This window comes from Nyctibius grandis, chromosome 17 (genome assembly GCF_013368605.1).
Source record: "Nyctibius grandis isolate bNycGra1 chromosome 17, bNycGra1.pri, whole genome shotgun sequence".
Lineage (NCBI taxonomy): Eukaryota > Metazoa > Chordata > Aves > Nyctibiiformes > Nyctibiidae > Nyctibius > Nyctibius grandis.
This window is the reverse complement of record NC_090674.1, coordinates 11,945,461-11,971,594: the sequence shown is the minus strand read 5'-3', so window position 1 is coordinate 11,971,594 and position 26,134 is coordinate 11,945,461. Positions and strand designations below refer to the sequence as shown.

At 60.9% G+C, this 26,134-nt stretch overlaps 1 protein-coding gene across 5 annotated transcripts; it reads left to right on the top strand.

Moving 5' to 3' along the window:
* Positions 1-25,882, top strand: CADM3 (cell adhesion molecule 3). Of its 5 annotated transcripts, none has more exons than XM_068414301.1 (11): positions 1-153; positions 14,884-15,024; positions 15,244-15,396; positions 15,626-15,763; positions 15,999-16,169; positions 16,751-16,841; positions 17,234-17,403; positions 19,379-19,501; positions 20,644-20,769; positions 21,293-21,358; positions 21,848-25,882. In XM_068414301.1, the coding sequence occupies exons 1-11, from the start codon at positions 84-86 to the stop codon at positions 21,964-21,966; spliced, it is 1,368 nt and encodes a 455-aa protein (XP_068270402.1). In that variant the 5' UTR covers positions 1-83; the 3' UTR covers positions 21,967-25,882. The 5 variants fall into 5 exon arrangements, with proteins under 5 accessions (XP_068270402.1, XP_068270404.1, XP_068270405.1 ...); XM_068414303.1 differs by having other exon boundaries at positions 21,293-21,351; positions 21,848-21,944; XM_068414304.1 differs by lacking the exon at positions 19,379-19,501.
* The last annotated feature ends 252 nt before the right edge of the window (positions 25,883-26,134 follow it).

The window sequence follows — 26,134 nt, the reverse complement described above, 5'->3', positions numbered from 1 at the left end:
GAGAGCAGCGCGCGCCCAGTGCCGCCGCCTGATCGGCTCGGCTCGGCTCGGCTCGGCTCGGCTCGCCGGCACCTGCCGCAGCCATGCCGCCCCTCGGCCTCCTCCTGCTTCTCGCCTGCTTCGGCGCCGCCCGGGGAAACCTCTCCCGCGACGGTAAGTAGCGGCGCGGCGCCGGTACCGGGGCTGGGCGAGCCCTCCCGCCATCGCTCAGCCCGTGGCGGCGGGGACCGGCGGAGCGCGCACCTTCCTCCGGCGGCGGGGGGACCGGCTGCGCGCGGGGAGGCGGGGGGGGACCGGCCGCGCGCGAGCGACAGGTGCGGGGGGCGGTGGCGGGCGGGGCGGGGCCGCGCCGTTATGTGGGTCAGGCGCGGCGGGGCCCGCAGGTGCCGCCGCCCCGCCCCGGCCCTGCCCTCGGGGCCCGCCCGCGCCGCCGGCCCCGGGAGGGTGCGGGTGCGGGTGCCGCGGGCGGCCGGTGGGGCTCAAGGTCACGGCAGCGCCGGTGCTGCCCGCCGTGTCCCCCCCATCGCCGCGTACCGCCCGGGGCGGGGCCGGGGCGGCGGAAGGTTCCAGACAGGCCCTGGCGGGCGGCGGCGGCGGCGCCCGGCCCCTCCCGGCGCTGCCTGCGGGGGGGCCCGGCGGATGGAGACTCCCCGGTGGGGTAGAGCCGCCCCCTCGAGAGGACGGCGGGGGTCCGTGGTGACCCCGAGGGGGAGGCAGACACCCCCCCTGAGCGGGAGATGGAGCCCCCGGCGGGGCGGCGGTGACCTCCCTGGGGCTGGGAGACCCTTCCCCAGGATCGGGCGGGTCCCCGGTCGCCCCCGGCAGAGCAGGAGCCCTCGGTGTGAGCTGCCCGGTCGAAGCCCCCCCTCCCTGGGGCGGTGGGCTCGGGGAAGGGCGGCCGCTCGCCATCCCGCTGGAATCCCGCCACCGGTGCCTGGTGGCATCGCAGCATCTCGTGCGCGGGAGGCGCGGGCTCGGCTGGAGCATCAGCCCTTGAGACAAAGGGTGTTTACCCGCCGTGCGCCCCAGCGGCGGGCGCAGGGCGAGGCAGCCGTAATGAACTGCCGCAAAGCAAATACGGTTTTGGTAGGGGCTCGTCAGTGGTGACACCTTGTTTTCCATAACCATTCAGCTGTGGAGTCCTTGCTGGATTGCCAGCGCTCGCTGCTGAGGGGCTGTAATTCCTGTCGGGCTGCTGAGGGCTGTGTTTGCTGGGTTGGCAGTCGCTGGTCATGATGAAATCGCTGCTGTGTGTGTTTGGGTGGGGAGCAGGTCGTGGGGAGATGGAGCAGCCGTCTGGGGCTCGGCCTCTACCCCCGGTCTGCGCGTTGTGTTTTGGGGGATGTTGCCTAGGCTGGCAGCAGGAAAGGGTCCAGTCGCCATCCAAGTCCCTGCCAGTGGCTCAGTGGAAGGAGGGTGGTAATTCTAGCATGAGTATGTGGCCCTGGGATCAAGGGTCCCAAGGGCTGTTGTGGAGGGAGCACGGTACAGAGCGCAAGAGGTCTGAACCCAGCAGCCTCCTGCCCATGGCTTGGGCTGCCCGTGCTGGAGCGAGGAGCGAGCCTCCCACCCGCCTTTGCCAGCAGCTGCCTCCCCTGTGGCCCATCCCTTTGCTGGAGGAGGTCACTGTCACAGGCAGAGCCTCTCCGGGGGCTGGTGTGGGTTGGTGGCTGCACTCCCATCCATGAATCCGGGGATTTATTCTGGTTATGGCCATGTTCCTCCCACAGGAGCCCAAGAGAGTCACTTGGGTGTGGGTGATGCTCAGTCCGATGGCACAGGGATGTCCTGGCATCCTGTGTGTGGTGATGCTCAGCATGTGAGGGGGTGGCTGAGCAGCCTAGCAAGTGCTCACATGAGGAGAGGTGGCCGTGACCTGAAGTTGTGTGTAGTCCTAGGGCAGGATGCAGCCTGGATGATGACACGGCAAGATTTTTTCCAGGGCTGACCTGCTGTTGTGGCCCAGCCCTGGCCATGAGCTGCCAGGCTCTCTGTTGTCTGATACAGTGAGACAAGTGGACCCCCCAAAAGCCCTTGGGAGCAGAGGAAACGGATGGCTGGAAGATGCTTGAAAAGAAGCTGCTGGCATGTCTTCTCAGTCAGTGCCTTACCCTCATGCCCCTCAGCCATCAGCTCCCAGCATGGCTCTCCAGCTAGGAAAGCCCTTCCGCAGCACCCTTCCTGGGGTAGGGATGGAGTAGCTGTCTCCTCTCCTTGCAGAAATGTTCTTCCAGCACTCTGGATTTCAAAGCTACAACTGCGGTGGGGCCTGGCAGAGTCCCTTGAGGCCCCCTGGGCACTGAAAGCGCTGGTGCTTCGCACCAGGGCTGTGTTTGTGTGGTTGGCTGGTGTTGTGCTGCTGTCGGCAGATTTCTGAGTGTTTGGGCTGGATGCGTGGTTGTCCTTGCTGTGAGGATTATTCTCCCCACGGAGTTATTCCACTCTAGAGTTGTGTAACCCTTTTGTTTGAACAGTGCTGTACTGTTGTCCCATGGGAAGCCATAACATGCCAAAAACAGACTTCTTGGGGCTGTTTTTCCCTGTGCTTGGTAGCAGCCTCATCCTGCTGTGACACCGGCATTGCGGGCTCTGAGCAACCCTCGACGTGCAGCACGAGGAGCACCACCATCCTGCGGCAGCGAGGGGGGAGGCTGGGCAGCTTCAGTGGCACAGTAGGGAGCTGAGCTCAGGTCTTGCATCCAGTTATCTTCCACTGTGTCAGAGCTGCTGCATTCATTGTGTGTGTTTCTCTTGCTGGGAGAAGCCTCAACGTTGAGGGTCTTAGAGCTGGGTCTGACAGACCAGGTATAGATGCCACAGCAGGGGGGCCAGGGCTGCTCTGTCTCCTCCTGTAGATACTGAGGCTGGTTAGATGGCTTGTGCCCATGACTACCTGTTGGCTGAGGAGAGCCTGCAGACCATGCTGAGATGTCTGAAGCCAGGTGAGGTGAGCTACCTGCCTGGCGTTTGCAGAGAGGCAGGTTCAGGAGACTCTCCCCTTCCTGGAAGATGGCTTCATCTTTCTGAAGCTGGTGGAAGTGTCTTCTCAGATAGACCGTGCAGAAGGAGCTTCCTCTGTTTTGGGGAAATGCCCTGTGCTTCCAGCTGATGTCGTTTCTGTAAGAAGTCATGCACCCTGCCGTGCCTCTGTGGGAATGGTGTCTAGTGGTAGGAGTGGAGGGCTGTGAGAGAGGTTTGGACTCCCACAGGGCTCTTGCCATCGTCTAGCCCTAGAGCAGATGGTGGCTGCAGGTCTTGTAGTCCTTCTCCCTCAGAAGAAGCTTTGGAGAGATGTCAGCACTGGTCCTGAGCCAGATTACAGGAGGCTGTGCGTGACCTCCAGCCTGTAGCATCAGCCCTGGGTCCATGGGAGGGAGCCCTGGTGTGCAGAAGTGGGATGGTGGAAGCCCGGTAGTTGTCTGAAGCTAACATAATCCTTTGATTGCTGCTTACGGCAGTGCTTTTACCCAGGTAATGTGTGCAAATGCCCTGTTCTCACATATCATTAGGGCTCACCATATGCTATAAGTCTCTCTATGCCAGCACAAGCCCTTGGCACTAGAGTAGAGGAAGCAGTGACATCCCTGATGAGGTGGTGGTGTGCAGGCATGAGAAGAGGGAGTGTAACCTATCTGCATCACTCGATACCTGGATGGTCTGATTTTGGATGACTCTGATCAGCTGCCTGGGGGAAACAACCTGTTCTTGCAGTGGCAGCGCAGCTGGGATCAGCACATCAGCCGGAGGAGAGCATCCGTCTGTGAGTGGCTGGGTGGAGGGAGCTGGACAGGGAGCGTGAAAGCCACCACTCAGCTGTCTGGCACAACGTGTTAGGCTCAACAGGCAATGCTGGATTTTAAGACAATACATGGGATCAAGCGCTGCAGAGCTGCCCTGCTGCATACCCAGACAGTGAGGGGATGTGCTGGCACTGCTGCCGTGGGACAGGAATTTTGCTGCTGTCCCAATAATGCCTCAGGTTTTTGGCATGGTCTGCAACACTGAGGCCCGGGTGTTTGCTAGGACTGTGGCGGCTTGGTCTGCTGGGCAGGGGAGAAATCTCCCAACAGAGATGTGTTGCTGCTGACACATGAGTTGAGCACCTCCCAAGTGTGGGTACCTTTTCTCTGGAAGGAGATGGAGGGAAGCACCCTACTTGCCCAGAATTACCTGCTTGTGAGGTCTCCTGCATGCTAGACGCTGCCTCTTCTCCCTCTGCCTGACGTTCTCGCCTCGCCAGGGGTGTTGGAATTGCCGGAGTAACTGGAGGCGTCTACATCTGGGTAGTCACCCTGGTGCTGGCACGGCCAGGCACTTAGCCAGATGGAGGAATCTGCATTAAAGCTAACATTCTTGTTTGTTTTCACTAGGTTGGTTTTAACCTAGTTTTACCCCAAGCCAGGGTGCCGCGTGACTGTTCACATCCTCACAGGAGAGGAGCAGAGTGAGGGAGGAGGTGGTGCAGGATGTGAACATGTGTCCGAGGTGCCTTTGCTGGTGGTGGTGCCAGTGTGATGGTCTTGGAGCGTGGTGGGCTCTGCTTGCATGCTGCTGGGCTTGTTCTGCTGGGTCTTGCTGCTGTGTTAGAGCTGCTGTAGAGCATGGTCTGCTTATGCAGGTGCCTTCTGGGAAGGGCTCTGCTCCCTGTGCCAGCATTTGGCATGGTACGCCCAGTGCCCAGCCTTATCTCCATCTGAACTGCTCTCCAGGCTCCTTTTACAGCCCAGGCAATGGCTTGGCCATGCAGGTCATCTGACATTGTGTCTACAGAGATTGAATTGCCTCCTCGTTGCTTGGCTCTTCAGTGACTCCATGGGACCTTGAAGGTGATGCCGGTGCTGTAACATCCACGTAGTCAGTGTATCTGATCCTCCTCCTCTGACTTACTGGGTCAGCTCAGCTTGAACCATCTGGTCCAGTTCTCTCCCCTCTGCTCTTTGCCAGGCACCTGCAGCCATGAAGTGATGCAGCAGCAGGGCCTTCATCATGCTGTGATGGTGAGGTATAAGTGATCTCCCTGGTGCCCCGGCTCCCGTGTCCCCCTGCGAGGGCAGGTGGGGGACAAGGCTCTCATCCCGCTCTGAAAGAGCTCCTGCTTTCACCCAGGGCTGTCTCAGCCCCTCTGCCACTGTCGCAACCAGTGCTGGGCTGTGTGGTTGCTGTGGCAGAGGGAGGGCCGTGCTGGCTGGGGGGAATGGAGAGGAGCCAGGTAGGAGTTGGACGCAGTAATGTCGTGTGTTGTGTTTGGGCAGCCCTGATGCCAGAAGCACTAACCCAGACAAGGCTACCTAAAATGAGCAGTCAATAACAGCGGAGTAGGGCGGGGAAGCTGAGATGCATGATGAGGGCTGGGCAGGAGTGTGCTTAACCATTCCAGTCACCTGCCTGGCGTCACGCTCTGCCTCCGCTGTAATGTGGGCTGAGGGCACAGGGACTGATGTGTGCATGGGCAGGCATCAGATGCTGCAGCTCCCACCGCTTGGGGATTGTGGAGGCTCCCTGGTGTCACAGGGATGTGCTGGAGGGCGGCAATGTTTACTGCAGAGCCAGATGGCAGCATCTTTCCAGGTGACCCTGGAGTTTGCCTGTGGCTGTGGAGCAGCAGAGCTGTGAGCTTGCCCTTGTTGCTGCAGGGTCCTGCTTGGGGGAACCTGCCCCTTCCTCAGGTGATGGCCCAGGCAGTTGCTCCATCTACAGATGCTCTTCCTCACCTTACAGTGCTTCAGATGGCATGCTTACTGGCAAGCCTAATGTGGAGCATTAGCTTTTCCAGACCACTGCTTTTGCTGCTGCTTTCAGGCCGTTGTTTCCAGGGAAGGCGAGTTCTGACACTTCTGGTCTGAGTGGCCAGCGGCGCAGAGAGCAGCAGGCTTCCCGGGCCACCCGCTGCGCAGATGCTGCACGGGAGCTGGATTCACTTTCTCAGTCTGGAGACAAGCGCAGGGCTGACGGTTGCAGAAGATAGGGCTCGTTGGGACCCCATTGCCCTGTGCACCCTGAGGCAGGATGTGTTTGGTGGTGTCTGTGCCAGTGCTGTGCCCAGGGCAGCAACAACTTGTGCTCCTTTCTGCTGCTGTCAGGCTTGCACTCTGCTCTCCTCCCGCTCTGATGTGCAGTGGCAGCTACGGGGAGACAGGTCCAGTGGTGTGGCATGCTGCTGATGGTGCCTTCTGCCTTGGCTGTGTGCTGTGGGGCTCTGCTCTTACCTTGTCTTTAGACAGCTTCACCCTGAAGAACGCAGTAACAGGTCAGCATCGTGGCGCTTTCCTGGGGGGCTGTTTTGCCTCTCCTCATCTGGCCAGCTTTGGTTTCTTGTTTGTTTTTTTGTCTCCCTGTGATGTTAGGGACTTCATCTCCAAAAGGGACAGACCATGCAACAGCAGAGATGACCTGGTGGGCCACAACCAAAGCTGAGAGCACTCCGTTCTCCTGGGGCATCCAGTGGGATGTGGGGACTCCCTGCTGCAGCTGGGCACTACAGAGCATCTGCCGCAGTCATCTGAAAGACTGGCAGGATTGAACCTGTATTTTAGTCTTTTGAAATTACTCTTCCCTCCTGTCTTTCTGGGAAGTCAGGAGGAGGAGGCATGAGTGTGTGGTGCCCATCGGCAGGCATGCTGTCCCCTAGGAGGGGAGCAGAGCTGCCAGGGTTTCCCATTTCTTATTTCTGTTATAAATATCCTCTTACACAACCTTGTGTGTGTTTAAGCCTCAGACGGTTGGGAGTGACGGTTTCTCATGCCAGCTTGGGCAGAGCTCTGCTGCAAGTGTTTAGATGCCTGCAAAGCAACAAGCGATGTACCAGGGCATCCAAAGCAACCGTTTCTGAGACATCTCGCTGGGCAGGCGGGCGATCCTTAAAACAGAACTGTCAAAGCAAAGAGCTCGTTCCCTTGGCAACAGCCGTGTTGGAGATTGGCCTTAGGGTAGGAGCTAGAAAACACGCTCAAAAAAGTAGTTATCAGCCGTTTGCTGTCAAACTGGAGGAGGGCCCGGGGAGAGGGGTCACCCTGCCTGGCTCTGCTTGCTGCTGCCCTGTGCCGGAGGGAGGCCTGAGATGGAGGGTCCGGGTGAGCTCGCTGCTTGTTCGCAAGGGAATTAGTCCCCTTTTGGAGGGTCCCAGGAAACCTCTGACACTGGGGATGGCTGTCACAGTGCTTGGATGATTTGTGGTGGCCCAGGACAGGGCTTTTGCCCCCTCCTCTCTGTCCTGCCTCCTCCGAGGATGTGCCTGTACTCGCAGGTTTGCGTGCGGCATGTGCCTGTGCTGGGGTCTCTGCTCTCCCCGGGCAGGCTGCAGCTTTGGGCTGTGGCTGGTGACTTGCGGGCCAGGATGGCAACAGATCCTCTCAGCCATGGGATTGCTGGTGGCCTCGGAAGGAGGCGATCACCGTGCCCTGCGCCAGGATTCCCTGATGATGCCACTGCCTTTTGCTGAGCTAATTGGCCGCCAAACCGGTGTGAATGTGCAAACACGACTGAGCAGAGCCGCCTGCTTCTGTGCGGCTGCCAAAGCTGCAGGCAGGGCTGCTGCTGCCATCAGAGGTGTTCCCCAGCTCCCTAGTCCCCTGATCAGCCTGCTCCTGTCCCAGCTCTCTGCGGGGGCTTGTCCGGTCCTGGGGAAACTGAAAGAGCCGTCAGTGTCTGGGGGGGACGAGTCTGTGTGCTTTGATAGGGCAGAAAGCAGAGTCCTGCTGGTCCCGGTGGAGAGGCCGCTTCCCAGCTCTGCTCCAATGCGTGGCAGCAGCAGAAGGCGTGCGGCGAGGACGTACCCGAAGGCACGCAGGAGGGACTCTGTCAGCTTGCTCTAAAAGCAGCCAGCCAGGGCTGGAGGAGGAGGGCATCCTTTGATTGGAGAGCTTCGGCAGCACTTGCAACCAGCCTCTCTTTCTTGGCTGCCCTTGGCTCCTGATTGAATGCTGATTGCTGGCCATGTTTCAGTTGCTTAACCCTGGTCAGGTGTCACAGGCAGCTCTCAGCTTTCTCTGTACCCTTGGGCAGGGTCTGTCAGGGAGGTGACCACATCCCCACACCCTGGGAGAAGGATGCAGCTTTGCAATTTGCCATCAGTGCTTGAGGTGGAGTGTCGGTGCCCCTTGGACCAGGACCATGCTGCTCTCGCCTGCAGAGAGCTTGGGGCTGCTGGAGAGCATCAGTGCGGTCCTGGAGGCTGTGACCAAAGTCTCTAGTGTGGGCTTGGGAGAATGCCAACAAAGGCCCAGGGTTCAGAGCAGGCTGTGATGAGGAGCTGGGTCCTCTTGCTTTACGCCTTCCCAGAGAATGCTCATGTACGCATCTGCTTTCAGAGAAATAATATAGAACTTCTTGTTTAGGGTGGGGAGTCGGGATTTTTCATGCGGACCACACTTGAAGGCATGAAGCCTCTGCACTTGGCTGACTGCTTCACTTGCAAGAGGCAAGATCCTGTCATGTTGGGAGCTTGGACAGCAGGTCCCCTTGTTGCTCCCCTCATTAACCTCTGGATCCCACACCCCACATCACAAGCCCTCGAAGCAGAGGGCTTGGCTGTTGCAGAGCCAACTGTTGGAGAATGGCATGTCACAGCATCCCTGTCTATAAGAGATCTGGAGTTTGGAGCGGACTATTAGGGGTTGTGTGTTTTCCACTTCTAGTGAGCATTTGTGTTAATGTGACAGTCCTTTGTCACCCTGAGATCAAATCCCTTGCTTTGTGGGAAGGATGGGTCAGAGAGGCTGGCTGTTGTGGGCCAGAGGTACAAGGGTGGGAGCTGGCGGAGGGGCCAGAGGGAAGTTTTGGCGCCAGAGGGTGCAAATGGGGATCCTGAATGGATTTGGCCCTGTGAGGGTGAGGAAAACCTGGGAAACTTCTCAAAGCGCCTGGATGCCACAGCCCCTGTGGCCTTGCTGTGCTGGGGAGAATCGCCTGCCCAGCCTGAGAGTGGGGTACCCCTGCTTGCCAGGAGAGCAGCTGGGTGATGGCACACAGGGATGTCCCCACTTCTAGTCCTGTCCTAGATCAGCCTGGCTTCTTGTATCCCTCCCACCACCACCTTTTGATCTGAGCCTGCTTCAGCCTGCAGCCTGGTCCTCCGTCTGCTCCTTTACCTCCTGCTGCCTGTATCCTCCTCTGCCTTGCTCTAGCTTGTCTGGCAGGGAGCCATCCCATCTTGCTAGCTGCCGCTTGGTGACAGCACTTGGTAAAGCCTTGCAGCCATGAGACATGTCTAAATGCCACGGGACTGGAAAAGGAGCTGGCCCCGGAGGGGTTGCAGGAGGGCCCCTTGCCCTGCGGCTCCCAGAGGGATGCCTCGCGCTGGCTAGGGTGGCTTCCGCAGGCAGGTGTGCAGGGGAGAGGAGCGCAGGGTGGCGTTGAGCAGATGCACGGAAACAAGAGCAGGTTTCCCCCTCTAACAAAATCTGGAGCAAGTCAGCTGCCGGTGAGGAGGAGCCTGGAAGTTGGGCTCCGAGTGTCCCAGACTGTGGATTCACACACCACTCAAATCAGCTTGCACAGCAGATGCCTGAGCCCGCCTGGCTGGGTTCGCAATCCACCGAGTTCAAAACTGGTGCCTTGGCCGGGCTACTCTGGTGTCACCGCGCAGGAAGGATGCCTGCGGCTGGAAATGGAGCTTTGCAGTTCACGGCTGCTGAGTGAATTATTAAAATACAGTCCTCGGAGAGGAGGTAACTCACCTTAGAAAATGTCTGTGTCAACAGAGATAGATTGGATCTTTATGATGATGAAACTAGACTAAAAGAAAAGAATGAGGAAAATGACAAGTATTGTTTTTTTGGGCCATGGCTGCAGACTGGAGGCATTTGAGGGATTTGAGCAGTGGGTGTTTTCCTTTGGGGATGCTTCTGCCCCAACAGAAATGCTTTTGCAGCTTGGAGGCAGACTCAGGTGTGGGGTGGACGTGCCTGGCAGAGGCTGAGAGAGTGGGAGAGGATCCTGGTGGCTCCAGCTCCTGCCCGCCGTGACTGCAGTTGCTGCTGGAAGTGCCTCCAGCCTTTGACAGGCCCTGGCGAACACTCTGCCCTGCTGAGGTCTGCGGGCAGCCGGGCGTCTGCCAGACGCCCTGTGAAGGCTGCTGGGCTGTGGTGTCCTTCCCAGGCACCGCTCACAGCTTCCCTGAGGCCTTCCTCCTGGAAGGCCAAAGGCACGCCGTGGGGTTTTGTCACAGAAGCCCCCGGAGATGCTGGCGAGGGTTCGTGTGTCTGCATGGGAGTGCCCTGGGGCTGGAAGCAGCAGAGCTGCAGACCTTGGAGAAGGGTCTGTGCTGGAAGGGGATGTGCATGCCGGCAGGTCCTCCTGCTGGGCTCAGGGAGCTGGGAGAGATGTGAACATCATTTTTCCCCTCATAAATATAAATGCATCCCCCCTGCAAAAGTGCACAGGTTTAATTAATGAAATATTGATTTTTCTAGAGTGCAGTGCTGCTCTAATTTTGCTCTGCTGACTGGGATCTGAAACAAACACTGGCAGCAGCTCTTGGCCAAAAACGGGGCCCGGCGGAGCGTTTGCTTCAGTGTCCTGTGGGTGCCCGAGGCTGCTCTGCCTGTCCCCGGGTCCAGGGCACTAACTGAGCCTTCGGCGTCCCGGCCTGCGGCGGATCCAGCCTCCCCAGGAGGGTCCTGTGGGGCGAGAGCCAGCTCCTCTGCCTGCCAGGACACCTCGCTGCTGGATTGCCATCTGCAAAGTAACTTCTCACCCTATTGCAGGGTGATGGCAGGGGCCTGGGGTGGCCAGCGAGGCTCGGTGGCCCCTGCGAGGTCTCCATCGGAGAGATCTGCTTCCCCCCTGGAGGGGAGAGCCGTGAGCCCGGGAGGGCTGTTGGCCATGCTGGCAGCGGGGCCCCGGGCTGGCTGCACCCGCAGGGCCCAGCACGGCGCGGGAAGGCTGCATTAAACGCTGTGTGCTTCTGCCTCGCCTCATCCCTGCAGAGCGATGCTGGCGTCCCCAGGGCCGTGCGCTCGCCTCCTTCGCCCTGGTGTGAGGGCAGAGGCCGTTTGACGCGCCGAGCCCTGCCAGCGCGCTGGGGCTCGGGCCGTGCAGCCCCTCAGACTGTGGCGATGGGGCGGCCCCCGGGGCTGCTTTGGCCATGCGTGGTTTCACAGAGGGAGGGTGAGGGGACGGGACCGAGCCAGCCCAGGCTGTCAGGTGGCAGCAGCTCCGCGCTGGCAGCAGGCGCTGGCACAGCGAGGGCGGATGCTTCCCTGAGCGTCCGGGCACCTGTCCCCGGGCTCGCGGGGGCTGGTGTAACTGGTGTGCCAGGAAGACCTGAAAGCTTTCGCTGCTGCCGGTTTTCTAGAGCATCCTCACTCCGCTCCCCCGTGTGCCTCCAAGCCCCGGGATGCTGCCGTGGGACCCCCGTGTGATGGGTGCCTGCTTTCTCATAGCAACACCCCTCGCGATGCTGTGGAAGGGCCATTGCGGTGTGATCAGGGTGCCCTAAGCTCCCTTCATCTTCCTTGGGAACCCCCAGGATCTGACTGGGAGGATGCACGGGGCCGTGCTGGGGCTGGAGCTGCTGGCTTTGGGAGCAGTCACGGTGCAGAGGCATCTTCGTTCTCCATGTGCCACTGTCCTCAGCGTGGGATGGCAGCTTTGCCCCTTGTGCCTCCCTTCCTGCCCTGCGAGGCTGGGGAGGGACGGGGACCCTGCAAACCTTGTTCCTCAGGGGCTGTGGCAGGAGCGGGAGGGGGTGAAGCCGCCCGTAGTGGGACTCGCTGCTCCTGGGGTCCTGCCACCCCCTCCTCTCCTGGCACCACGGCAGATCCCGCGGCGGCTCCGTCCCTATTCTGTCAAGGGCCAGCAGGTTACAGCCACGGTGGTTTTTAATTAAATCAAGCTGTGGTGGCCCAGCCATGCCCATCTGTTACTCCAAGCTGTCGGGCGCACGGCGCGGAGGCGAGCTGAGTATCTAGGTCGTGCCAGAGGGTGCGAAGCGGTGGGGTGGAGGGTGCAGAGCGGTGGGCCAGGGGGACTCCGCCGCAGGGGCCTCGTTCCCCACCCCACACAAGGCACCAAAATGTGCCCATGGGCAGGAGAGCCGGACGCAGCTCTTGCAGAAGCGTGGTCTCCGGGGGGTTGGAGACCCATCCTGGTGGTCCCGGCTGTGAGCCAGGGAGGGAGAAGGGAGGTCGCCGACAAGGCCAAGGCAGAGCTTCACTGGGTCTGTGCGGTGCCCTGTGTGTCACCCAGTGGGGGGCTACAGGTGGCATTGCCTGGCCACTGTGCCTGGGGAAACACATCTTGCTCAGTTTAGCCTCTCCCCACACTGATACCATAATGAGGCCGGTGCTGTGGCAGGTGATGGTAATTGCATTAATTAAGAGATTGGGTCGGTTCTGCATGGGTTTTAGACCCTGTCCTCAATTGCATCCGAGCTGGAGTGTTTTGAGTTTGGACAACAGTGGCTTGCAACAGCCTAATCCCCTAATTATTGTAGTAGCAGCACAAAGGCATCGTTAACCAAATTAAAACAAGCCGACAGACAGATCTCCCCAGTCAGGCGCAGTGAATGGAGAGCCGTGACCTCGATGCCTGGCTGAGCTGCAGACCCCAGCATGGGACATGGCAGAGACGTGTCCCCCATGGCAGAGGCGGGGTCCCACTCACCCGGTGCCGTCCCCAGCATCGGGGGTCCTGGTGGTCCTCGCCAGAGCTCCCACGGTGCCCAGGCCCTGAGCAAGCGGGAGACGTGTTGGGGAAGAGCCTGGGTTGTGATCAGCCGCTGGGAACAGGCTGTGGAGTGAGGCTCGGGCGCTCCAGCCGGCTGGTGGGTGGGGAAGCTTGATCACTGCCTGTAAATGTCTGCAGGGAAGGAGATGTGAACCAGAGGCTCTTCAGCCGACCAGGCAGGGCTGTAGCGACGGCCGAGGGCTGGACGTCAAACCCAGGCAGGTGGGGAGGAGCAAAACATCAAGAGCAAGCATGAAATGTTAGCATTAGTGATGAGGAGTTTCCTGGGGCTGGAGAGAGCGCCTTTACCCCAGGAATACTTCTAATCCGAATTTGATGCATCTCTGGTGATCGTGGCTGCTGGGAGTGGGCAGGGAGGGATTAACGCGCTTTCCAGCCTGGGCTTTCCTGGAGTTTAACACGAGCCAGGCAGTCCCTGGGAAGCACAGCAGCCTCGTCCTCCTGCCCTCCTCCGAAACCTCTTCGCTCCTTCCTGCTCCCTGAGATGGCTTTGGGGAATTTGCAACGTGAGCAAAAGAAAATATTTCCTTTCACCATTCTGAGTGGAAAATGGGGAAATTCAGCCAAAGCTGCTTCCACCCCTGTCCTTCCAATAACTGGAGCTTCTCCCAAGCAGTGAATATCACGCAGGAAAACAAGCCTGTGAAATCAGGCTGCGTGGGCACACAGGTGGGATCACCCAAGGCTCGGGGTCCTGAGGCCAAGTCCCTGCCTAAACGTGAGTAACTTGGGCCGACATAGAAGACGACGCTTTATGAAGCCCCGCGTCCAGCACGTGAGCGAAGCGCAAATAGCAGCAGCATCCGTGTTCCTCCCTCTTGTCCGCGTGGCTGCCTGTGGACCCCGCGGGTGAGGAGGGTACATGGCACCCAGGCTGGGAGAGCCAGCGTCCCCCTTCTCCCTGCGCAGCTCAGCTCACTGGCACATGAGCTTTCCCAAAATAGCTGTCCTTGGGGCAGGCGGGGGGTTATCTGATCCTGTTGCTGCTCTTCTCTGCCCTTGGGCTGCTTGGCAGCGTGGAGCCCTCTGAGGAGCCTGAAGGAAGCGAAGGACGATGCCTTAGCTGAGGAAACGTGGTCTGGGAAGGGACGTGCAGAGCCCAGGAGCAGCGCGAGCAGGAAAAGGTCCACTTAAGGAATGACGTGGAGAGCGGGTTACTGACTGCACCCCACAGGCCACGGTCAATGGACCGCGGATGCTTTTGCTGGAGGCCGGGGTGGAGATGGCCGGTGGAGCATCCCATTGCGTGGGGTGCTTGGCACAGAGGCACCACGGCTGCAAACCCCGGCTTGCTGGCACTGGTGGTGGAGCAGAGCTTGCTGCCTCCCCAGGTGCCTTCAGCCGGTGCCAGTGCCAGGCTCTCCTGCTGCCTCCTGGTACCCCTGCGCCTGCCTGGATCCTCTCACGCCTGGCTGGCACCAGCTGCCTGTGTCTTCCAGCAGCCCCAGGGGCCATGCTCGGAGCCAGGCCTGACTGATGTCTCTGTGCCGGCTGGCATGGAGCTACTGCCTGGGGACAGCAGGTTCTGGGAGCTGCTGTCCCAGCGGGTGCTGCAGGTTGGGCAGCAGAACGGATCCTGCCCACTGGTCCTTCCTTCTGCATTTGTAGTGGGGCTGTTCCCTGCTGGGGAATAGGATTGCAGCGGGCAGACCCGGGCTGGCACATGCCTCTGAGCTTGTCCTCCTTGTCCTCAGGGTGCGCAGGATGGCTCTGCTCCAGGCACGCTGCCTGTGCAATAGAAACCCCTTGTCCCTGGGGAGGGACACGCACCCACGAGCACGTGTGTGTGCACACATCCACGCTCAAGGGGCTGTACAGATGCTCACAGATACACAGGCACGCACACTGGCGTACACTCGCACTGACAGTCCCTGGATCCCGCCAGACCTCTGGCAACACCTGCTCCTCTTCCCCGTGTCCCTCCGTGCTGCCACCCAGAGCAGCTGAGCCAGGGTGACCCAGTGCCCCTGCCCTGGTCTGTGTAGCCCAGCCATCCAGGGCTTGGGGGCAGCTGGAAAAAATGCTTGTCCTAAGCAAGCTGTGTTCAGCCCAGCACTGGAGCCCTACTTGTCCCAGGGATTTTGGGAACACTGCTGCGTTCCTCCCTCCCTTCCCTTGGTTGCTCAGTGATGCTCATGCACTCTTGGGGAGAGGCGATGCCCAGGGCCCCTGCTAACCTCTCCTGTCTGTGTCCAGAGAGCCAGCCCACGACGTCGGATGAGACTGTGGTGGCCGGTGGTACGGTGGTGCTCAAGTGCCAGGTGGAGGATCCTGATGACTCCTCGCTGCAGTGGTCCAACCCTGCCCAGCAGACCCTCTATTTCGGGGAGAAACGAGGTACATGCACAGGAACTGGGGATGGGAGAGGAGCCAGTTCCAGGACTGGAGCGATGGTGGGGCAGAGGGAAAGTCGACCAGGGCCAGTGGTGCCCCAGAGGGTGATGTTCCCTCCTGCTCCCCACCTACAGTGATGCCACTGGGCAGAACACGAGCTAGTGGAGGAGGCATGTGGTGGTGCTGAGCCTGTCGCTCACCCTGTTGCCCCTTTTCCCCCAGCCCTGCGAGATAACAGGATCCAGCTGGAGAGGTCCACACCCAACGAGCTGACCATCAGCATCAGTGACGTGGTGCTGTCAGACGAGGGGGAATACACCTGCTCCATATTCACCATGCCCGTGCGGACTGCGAAGGCCCTGGTCACTGTGCTGGGTAAGCCACCGGTAGCGTCCCCCCAGCCTGCTCCTGATCTCCTGTCTACCATTGCCCTGCCTGCAAGATGCTGTCCATACAGCTACTCAGCTCTGCTACTCCCATATTCGTACCCATTAACTCATCCTTGCCATGTTTATTGACATGTCTCTGCATGTGTGTCTGTCTCTGGGTGGCAGCACACGCACGGCTAACAGGCTGTTGTATTTCTTGCCTCCTCCTCTGACAGGAGTCCCTCAGAAGCCCCAAATCTTCGGCCATGAGCAGCCCATTGATGAGGAGAAGATAGCCCGGCTGACCTGCCGGTCCTCTGGCAGCAAGCCCGCGGCCCAGCTCCGGTGGAAGAAGGGCAACAAGGAGCTGAAGGGTGGGTGCCCAAGCAATGGGGCTCTGCTTTGAGTGACTGGGGTGGCTGGGGAACACCATGGAGACAGGTGAGGCACTAGGGGTTGCAGGTGTGCCCAGTGCTGGACCACACTGGCATCCTATGCTACTGCCAACAAAGGGACGGGGACGGGGTGTCCCCTGCTCAACACACGTCAGCCCCATGTCTCTGCTGGGGTACTGTGTCCATCAGCTCCAATGGTCCCCTGTCCCCACAGATGAAGGCACCGAGGTGGTGGAGGACCCCAACGGAAAGACCTTTACTGTGAGCAGTCGGGTGGAGTTCCGCGTCACCAAGGAGGACAACGAAGCCGAGGTGACCTGCACCGTGGACCATGAGTCCCTGCAGAACTCTGAGAGGTCGACCACGCAGAAGCTGCAGGTCCACTGTACGTGACGCAAGGGGATGATGGGACAGGGCTGTGGAGAAGTGGGAGAGATGGAGGAGGCCTCAGCATCACCACAGCTCAGCAGACATCACGCACATGGCCCTACATTTACACATACGTACAGCCGTCACGCGTACATGCATACGGGCTCATAAACCTGCATGTGCAGCGGTCCTGTCACACACAGGGCACTGCACAGTGACGTTTCCCCTGCACATGCATGCCCTTGGCTTCCCCTGCCTGTCCCTGTCCCTTGTGTCCTGCCTGTCCCCATCTCCCTGAGACTTGTCTGTCCCATCCCCTGCTACCTGCCTGCACCATCTCCTGCGTGTCCCCATTCCCCTTGTCTTGCTTGTCCCCTGTGATGACAAGGTGAGGGGGGTGGGAGCTGCACGGTGCATCCCCAGAGTGCTGACCCCCACCCTGGTGCACCCTCCCACCCACGGGTGTGCTTACACTGCGCCCCTGCACAGGCAGAGCTGGGGCCAAGGCAGGGGCAGGGTTTTGGAGCGCCGCAGGCCCCTGCACAGCGTGGGGCAGGGACCGGCGGTCACCCAGCTGTGCCTCTCCTCCTTTTCCAGACAAGCCGACAGCAAAGATCGAGCCGTATCCTCAGTACCCGCGGGAAGGCGAGAAGCTCCAGCTGCAGTGCGACGGGCAGGGCAACCCCATGTAAGGCCCCCACTCGCCTTCGTCCTGCTCAGCCCTGCCAGGCCCTGGCCAGCTCACCCTCCTGCTGCCAGGTGCCCAAAACCACCACTTAGCACTCCGCAGAGCTTAGGCTGGGCATCATGGGTGGCACTGTGCGGGCTCAGGGCAGGCCACTGGCCTTGCACCGATGCCAGGTAGGGCCGGGCACCCCACGGAGAGCAGGCAAAGCCCCTGACCTCTCCCTGGAGCAGCAGATCCGTGCTGGCTCATCTCTGAATGGGTATTTCCCTCCTGCTTAAATACTCCCACACCTTCGTTGTCCCCTCCGCTGCCCGGCCAGGGACGCTGCTCTGCCCCAGCCTGCCGGGGTTGCTGGGAGGGTGGCAGTGCCTCATCGCCATCCCACTCCGCAGCCCCCAGGAGTTCCTGTGGGAGAAGGAGGGCAGCGACGCACCCCTGCAGCTGAGCTCTGACAGCGTCCTCATCTTCCCCTTCCTCAACAAGAGCGACAGCGGCACCTACGTCTGCACAGCCACCAGCTCCATGGGCAGCGTTGTGGCCAAGTACAACCTCGACGTCAGCGGTAAGCGGGGCCGCAGGGCACCCAGCGTCACCCGGCTTCTCCCAGCAGCCGCTTCCATCCCGGCTGTGTCCCCCTGTGCAGGGGCACGTGGATCTGGGGAGGGCTGTGGTGGGAGGGGGGCTTTGTGGCGCAGGGTGGGTGCATGCATGCAACTGGTCCTGCACGCCCGCAGGTAGAGCACTGCACCCCCAGCTACTCTGGCCACAGCCAGCCCTCCGCTGCTGCCTGGGGCAGAGAAGGGTAGAGAGCAGTTTGGGGGGGGTCAGGGCAGGGACACGGCGCCGCCCAGGCTGAGCTGGGTCCCTTTTGCCTCTGATGGGGAGTGGGTGCAATGGGGGAGCTGCGGGGGCTGTAGGCAGGACTCTGCTGGAGTCTCTGGGACAGGAGGAAAAGCCAGTGCTCCTGAGCCTGTCGCAGGCTGGAAGCCTCTGCGTGTCGCTGCCATGAGCCAAAGAGGATTTCCAGACGGCGCCGACACCTCCAAGCCGTGAGGTGCTCTGGCAACCCTGTCCCAAGCTTCTGTAGACAGGCCCCGCGGCTTGCCCCGAGCCGCTGGAGCCGCAGGCTTGCGTTGCGTCCCGTGTCACCACTTGACCCCATCCTCGTGTGGGAAGGGGCAGCAGCCGCTGCCTCCCCGCATGGTGCCATCCCCTTGCCGCCTCCCCCTGCCCCAGCTGCGCTCTGCTGCCGCGTTCGCTGTCGTTGTGCCCTGCTGTGTCCAAGCGCCGCGTGTCAAACGTGGAGCAGAGCCGTGCGCTGCATGGGGCTGCGAGCGCGTCTTCAGCTCATCCCGCTTGTGGCTGTGCTGCCCCGGCTCCTGTGCTCTGCACCCGGCAGCTTTCCTGTGTTGGTAGGAGCCTGCTTCCCTGCGGTTTTGGCCTTGGATTTGGGGTTGTCCTCCATTTCTGCCAAATCTCTTCCCATCTCTCCTCTCTACCAGCCTTGGACTTTCCATCTTCCATCACTCCTACTCTCTCTGCTCCATCTCTTCCCTTTCCCATCCCCTTCCCCTCTCCTCCCATTTTGGGCTCTCTTGGCATCCTTCCCCTCCAGTGTGGCTGTGGGTAGAGGGAGCGCATGGCAGCAATGGCACCTTGGGTACCCTGTCCCCCTGAGTCCCACTCCTCTGCCTGCCCAGGATGAGCCCATAAATGCCCAACCCTGTGCCAGTCGTTCCTCCATCACCCCTTGTGTCCCCCCCATCCCCCTGGGTGCGGGGTCTGCGCAGGGAGCCGGTTCCTGAGCCCAGCTGTGAGCACACAGCAGCACCCAGAGCCCTCCGCACCCATCCAGGAGCACAGCAGCCTCCAGGGTGCTCAGCACCCATCCGTGGGCTCACAGCAGCATCTGGGGTGCTCGACACCGTCCACAAGCACACGGCACCCAGAGCACCAGTGTCCCTCACCCGCTTGGTGTCACAGCCCCAGCAGAGGAGCTCCATGTCTCGGCTTGGTTCCCCTTGTCAAATCCCCCCTGTTTTTCCCCAGAGCCAAGTGGGTCTCGGGCACCATCTCTGGAGCAGCCGCCTTGCCCAGTCAAGCCCCCAAGCCCACCTGCGGCTGCGGCCACCTTGCTCGGCAGCGAGGGACAGCGGGGGACGGAGCAGTCCCTGAGGGTGCGCATAGGAAAGTGTAGATGGCACCTCACGGTGGGTGACACCTTCCAGCCACTGCAGTCCCAGGGCTCCCAGGCAGGAGGGTCGCCGTGGGGTCCCTCACGGAGGAAGGAGTGACCAGGGGTGCTGGCAGGGTAGGAGAATGGGGGAAGACGTTCACAGCAGTGTGTCCCAGAGGACGGGGACAGGAGAAGAGGAGCAGGACCTGTGGCCAAGAAAGGGGTCGTGGAAGGAGCCACTGAGAAGAATGGGTCCCATCAGGCTGTGGGGAGACGGGGTCCGCTCCGATGGGCTCTGTCACACCTCACTGGCACCTCCCGGGGTTGATTCGTGTCCCTGTGTTTTTGTTGTCCTCCCCAGATCTTTCCCAGCTCCCCACCCCACACGTTCACTCCACTCCAGCCCCTCCGCCAGGCCCTTCCCAGCCCATCTCTCATGCTTCCATGGCCACCGCTTCATCCTTCACTCCAGCTCCCATCCAAGGTACCGTAAGCTCCTTTTCTCTCTCTTTACGGACCCACTGCTCCCCAGCCCAGCGGGAGAAGCTCCGCACGAGGATGGTGGCCCAGCCCCGGGCCAGGGACACCCTTGCCACGTCCCAGGTGCCCAGCCAGGCCAGGCTCCAGTCCCTGTGCAGCTGCTTGTTGGCATGTGTGGACTCTGCAGCCACCATCTCAGCACTTCGGGGTGGTGGTATGCAACAGAGAGAGCTGAGCCCCCAGAGCCTGGACTGTGTCATGGTCCTTCCAGCTCTTCCTGGCAGGTTGTGGCAGCAGCTGCCTGTGAGCTGCAACCTGTGTCTTGTGTCCATGTGAGATGTCGTCCCTCTGTCCTGTCGCCTCCCCTGTTGTCTTTCCCACCCCGTCCAGTCTGAACACTGTCTCTGAATGTTTCTGTGGCCCTTTCCGTCTGCCCCCGAGCTGACAGGGCACAATGAGAGTGGAGTGGAAGGAAGATTTGTCCCTGTGTACCAGGGCTAATGCAGGATCCCAGCGTAGACTGTGCTACAAGATGTGGCTAACGTGGGACTGGCCTTGGGGTCCCACCTTCCTTGGGGTGCTGTCACCTCCTGGGGAGCAGTGTGTGGCCATGTCACCTTCTTGCTGTCACGGCGCAGGGGAAGAGTGAGCCAAGCCTGGCTCCACCGTGTGCTCAGCCTCCCATTTCAGGGAAAAAATCCCACCGTGAAAGATGGGGTGGTGGGATCATGGCTGTGCCTGAAGGCAGAGGTACCACAGTGCTGCTCCCTGGGGCACATCGCAGGCAGCCGGGCACAGGGATGAGTTGGCCCATCGCAGCTCTTCTCAGCTGCCTTCTCGCCCAGGCAGGGCTCCCAGCAAAGCTGTCAGGGCTCCTCTCGGCTCACTCCCCGCAGGAGCTGGCACCAATGGCCATTGCTTTCCCCTCCTTGCTTCCCCCGCTGCCTTCTCTTCTCTTGCTCCCACCTCACCAGCTCTCGTCTGCAGCAGGGTCGAGCTGATGGCACCAAGCCAAGCAGGAACAGGCCCTCCAAGGTGCCCGCCTGCAGCCTGAGCGGTCCGGGGGATGAGCAGCAGCCTCTGCCAGGCAGCAGGGTCTGCAGCGTCTCCTTCTCTCTGTTTTCTCTCCCTTTGCTGTCTGGGCAGATGCCAGCCCAGTGCCCTCGACATCCAGCACGTACCATGCAGTGATTGGCGGGGTGGTTGCCGTCATTGTCTTCCTCCTGCTCAGTCTTCTCATCGTGTTGGGACACTACCTGATCAGACACAAAGGTACGGAGTGGGGGAGCTGCACGGGGAGGACGCGGAGCCAAGACCCCCATGCCGTGTCGGAGCAGGCAGCGCAGGGTGTGCTCCCCCCTCGGTGGGTCCCTGGGAGCAGGGCTGCATCCCCAGAGCGAGTGGGCAGCGTGGGGCAGGGGTGAAGGGAGGCAGCTCCCCGTCCTGCAGACCTGCGCCGTGTCTGGAGAAACCCAGCGCAGCCAATGGAGCCCTCCTGGGTTTGGGAACTGCTGCCTGTGCCCGTGCTGGCACCAACCCCTGCGTGGAGATGTCCCAGTGAGTCCTTGGAGCTGGGCAGCACCAGGTGGAGGCAGCTCCTACCCCATTTCTCCATCTTTCCTTCATGGTTTGGTACCCACCGCCCCGGTACTGCCTGTGCCACTGTCCCCATTTGTGCCTGACCCCACCTCCTCCCTCTCCCTGCCCTCCTCGCCATCCCTCGAGCCCTCCACCTTCCTCCTTCCCCTCCACCATTTCCATCTCCCCATCCCTGGACTTTTCATCCGCCTGGCAGGTATGTGCATAAGACACGGGGAGACGGTCACATCCAGACATCGGCAAAGCCCAGCAGAGGTGATGTGTGAGTAAGAGCCCCCATCCCTGCCCTCCGAGCCCAGCAGCGCTGCCGCCTCTGCCCCACGCCATGCCGGCTCGGGGGCAGCTGGGAGCTGGAGCCTCCTTGCAGATGGCAGTTTTGCAGAGAAGCCCTCCGGTTTTCTGAGGGGGAACAGGGACAGGGATGCGGGGAGGGCAGGAGACGTGCCTGGGAATGCAGGCAGGGGCTGCTCCCTGCAGAGGGGGAGGCAGCTTCACCCTCTGGCCAGAGACAACTGCGACAGCCATGAGCAGCCCAGGCGAGGCTTGGTCCCCAGGCAGGGCTTGTCCCAAGGAGACCGGTGACTTTTCCATTTCAGGCCAAACCCAAAGGACTTTCCTCTCAGCTCCGCTTTCCAGCCAGCCCTCGGGCTCTGCCACCGAGGCCCCCTCAGGCAGCCCAGCCTCCCCCTGCTTGCGTGGGAGCGGGGTGCCGGCAGCCCCCCCGTGATGCTGACCCCCTCTCCCCACCCAGGTACATACCTGACCCATGAGGCCAAGGGGTCGGACGATGCCCCAGATGCCGACACGGCCATCATCAATGCAGAGGGCGGCCAAGCCAGCGGCGACGACAAGAAGGAGTATTTCATCTAGGGGTGTCGGAGAGAGCAAGAAATGGAGCCAACAGACCCTGATGGAAGCGGAAACCAGACCACAAACCCCACTCAACCCAACAGATTTTCTCTCGTGCCCGGCACGGGCAGACGGACGGACAGAGGGATGGCAGGACAGAGAGCAGAGAGCGACCGGCCTGAGACCTGATGCTACTTCTTGAACTTGTACAAAACGTTATTACTACGAACAGCGAAAGCCCCGGCCCCGTTTGCTTGCTTGCACCTCCATCCCCGCGACCGGCGCTCGCACAAAACACAGACCAACCAGTGAGTGAGCGACTTTCCTTCTTCCTTTGGACCTTTGCTTTGGTTTTGTGGCTGCTCTTTGCTTTGGGCCCTTGGTTGGGACGTTGGGCTGGGGTCAATGTAGCTCTTTCCTTTGTTTCTCTCCATTTTGGTTTCTTTGACATCCAAGGATAAAATCAGCTCCAGGCTCTGGTGCAAGCTCAGGGCAGCTGGGTGGCCCCTCTGCCACGAGCGCTCGCCCCGTGCCTCCACGGAGAGCTGGGAACCGCGTTCCCGTTGCTCCCCTGAGCCTCAGCTGCTGCGTGATGGCCCCGGCCCCAGCTGGGGTGGGGAGCATGGCTGGCGGGACGGGAGCGGGATGCTGACGGGCAGCGTCTCTGCCTCTGAGGTCTCGGCACGCGGCTGGGGTCGAGCGAGGAGGGACCCCAGACACCTGCCCTGATTTTATCCTTGGTGGTTCTTGTCGAACAGTGTCCATTCGGGAGGAGATCTGTCCTCGTGTGGTAGATGTGTGAAGGGGGGGTGAGCTTCCAGGGTGGGAACCGCTGAGGCCCCCAGAGAGACTGGGAGCTGCCGGGCACTGCGGCTCCCCGGTCCCACCCCGGCGGGAGGGGGGAGGGCAGAGGTTTGGGGGTGAATCCAGAGACAAAGCCCCAACTTCACAAATTCTCAGACTGAAAACGTCAATTCACACCATCTATTGAGATGTTCAGTGCAGGAGGCCACCTGCGCTGGGAGCACCGGGCGGAGCCGGTGGGCCTGTGGCTATCGCCGCTTCCCTCTTCGCTGGGCCAGCTCTGGGGCCCACGGAGCCTCTGGAAAGGTAGCCACCCTGAGGGTGGCTCCAACCAGAGCGGACAGAGCTGGTGGCACCACGGGAGCTGAGCTGAGCTGCGCAGGAGATGGCCAGCTCCATGGCACAGGCAGCCCAGGGCGGCATGAGGCCTGGGATTGCTCTGGCCGAGGAAATGTGCAGGAGGGGGTTCCACTGGGGTCTGCTGCTGGGAGCTGTCTGTCACCTTTCCCAGGGCAGGTGTGAGCTTGGAAAAGGCCATTTCTCTCTCGGCTCCAAGGGCTGCAGCCAACAGCAGCTGAAATGCCCAGGTTTAGTGTCTCGGTAGTTTGGGGGTCTCCAAGGAGGCTCGGGGGGTCCTGCCCTACCTCCTCCATGTGTCACTGTCTCTCCCAAGACAAAACCAAGCAGCTTTCCCAACCTCTCCAGCATGTCCCCAGGGCCCGCTTGGCCCACCCCAGCCACACACCCTCAGGACGGGGCTGCAGGGGCTGCACACTCTAGCATCTGCAGGACACCCCACACACCATCCCTCACCCGTGGGATGAGGTTCTCCAGCTTCCCGAGATTCCAGCATCTCTTGGTCTGACACAAGGGGTTTGCAGCAGCTGCCCTTTGGCTGGGCACCCCTTCGATTTCAGGTTGTCTGAAGGAGGAGAGCCCTTGGTAGTGTGGGTGACTTCACTTTAGAGGCAGAGGAAGAGCTTGTGTCCGTGAGGTGCCCGTGGGACAGGTAGTGTTGCTCCCATCCAGACCCTGCGAGCACGTGGCACAAGGAGGATGCCCGGGGGAAGCCATCGCAGAGCAAGCAGCGCTGGAAGGGAGCTGGGGCCAAGCAGATGAGGAAGAAGAGGCATGGCTCAGTAGTGGGCACAGGGCATGAATGAGCGATGCGTTTGTGGCACGTGCACAGATGTGACTAGGTTGACCGTGGCTAAATCACGTGTCAGGAGCATGCAGGCAGCAGGGTGTCAGCACCTCGAGAGAGAAGTGCACAAAGCCTTTGTCATACCTGGCGAAGAAAACCTGCGGTTTTCTCGATGTTGTTACTCCCTTCCCATCTTTCTGGAGGAGGACATTGGCCTGGAGTCCCAGTGGTAGCTCCGAGCTCTTTTTGAGGGATGCAGCCGTTGCTGCTGGAGGTGACACTGCAGATATCGAAGCTGTTAGCTGCTCCACTGCACACTGAGCACGTATGAATGTGCGACCTGACGCTTCGCTGAAGATCTTTAACATTCACTATCGAATAGATGTGATTCCTTCAAATAAAAATGCAAGGATGTGTTTTCAAGTACAATTTAATCTCACTGTAAGTCTACGTGCTGTAGATGGTTACAAAGAAAGCCCCAGCTGGGGGTTTTGGGAGGGAAGGGGGTTAACTGGTCCCTAGGGAAGGGGAGGTGGGAGCTGAGGTCGGACAGGGAGGTTTGTGCCCCTTCGAGGCAGTGTGGGCACAGCCGTGGCTGGTTTCTCCCCAGCACTGCTGCTCCAGAGCTGCTTCAAGGGCTGGCGCCAGCGGTTGCCACTTCACCCTGGTGAGGGAAGTCAGGATTTGCCTTTTGAGGTGCCGCATGGCGTGGGACGTGGCAGGATGCAGCACGGGGAGGACCAGGCATGGGCAGGGCATCAGGGCGGGACCTGCTGCCTGCAGCCGATGTCAGGAAACGATGGGCCAGATCTCACCCCAGGTGGGCCCGTTGTCCTGCTACAGCCACGCGAGAGAGAGGCTGAGCTGCAGCCCCAGGCGTCGCAGGTCCTGGGAGTGGGGGGAGCACGAACATGAGGCTGTGTCCGCAAGCAAGAGCCAAAGGGCTTCAGTAGTTGCAAGGGAGCAGTAGACCCACTGTCACGGGCATGAGGGTGATGGAGAGCCCAGGTCACATGTGAGGGGTGACAGATACACCAGGTCACGTGTGTGAAGAGGAATAGTACACAGCCATGAGTGGAGGCACAATGGGTGTCAGTCATGAACTGCACCACACCATGAGTGTGTGGGGGTGAGGCGGGGGTGATGGGTACACCCTGGTGTGCGTGTGCGTGGCGCTGTGGTACGCTGGGTCAGGGCTGTGAAGGAGGGTCAGGTACACCGTGTCGTAAGTGCAAGAGGAGATGTGGGTCGTACGAAGGGGTGAGAAGCTACATCTTGATGCTCAGACACCACACACCATCAGCGGCGCAGGGAGGTGGCAGGGGTACACAGTGTCACTGTGGCTGATGGTGGGAGAGAAGCAGCGATGGGGCAGGCGGTGCTGCTGGGGCAGTGACGCAAGGGACATGCTGTCAGAGGGGAGAAGGGACACCGGGCTCGTATCCCTCCCTGTGCCCAGCAAAGCCGGGCAGTGTCACCGCATGGCTGGGAGAGCCCAGGGCACCAGCCACCTCCCCGGGCCTCGATGGCCCTGTTGGGAGTGGGGGGGTCCTCGCTGGCCACATGGGCAGGGGACCTCCAGCCCTGTGTCCACCCTGTGCCACCATGGTCACCCATGCTGGGCTCGGGGCACCCGAAATGGGACACGGACAGGGCCTGCGCTGGGGGAGCGGGGAGGATTCGGGACCCCGTGGCCCCTGTGTGCAGCCAGACCTGTTCACTCCCTCTTGCCAGCCCCGGCGAGGCTCCAGCCACTTCCCAGCCAGCACTGAACTCTCAATAGACACGAAAGCCATATTTGTAGGGAGCTCTGGAGACGCCATGGCGCGGCAGTGGGGCAGGGCAGAGGATGGTCGGTGTTGTTGTGCTGTGTTCTTGTATGTACATAAAAGGGAGACAACGAACGTCGATGTGACTTTATAACCTTTCTAATATCCTGTGCTAATCTTGGAAAATAATCCTATAAATATATCTGGATTACACACGTTACCTGCCTGCACATCTCTGCTTCTGCCCACGCGCTGGCCGCTGCCGGGGCCTGGGAGGTGCCGTGGCCGTGATCCCCCACTCGGGGCCATGGGGTGGGGGGCAGCCGGGGGCACCAGGGCCACGATAGTCGGGGGGACAGGGCTTGCCCTGGTGTACAGCACAGGAGGGAAGTGGCTGAGCCCATTGCACGGCCCATGAGGACACAGTTCAGCCCTCAGCCCCCCAACCCCAGCAGCCCCAGTCCCCTTCAAG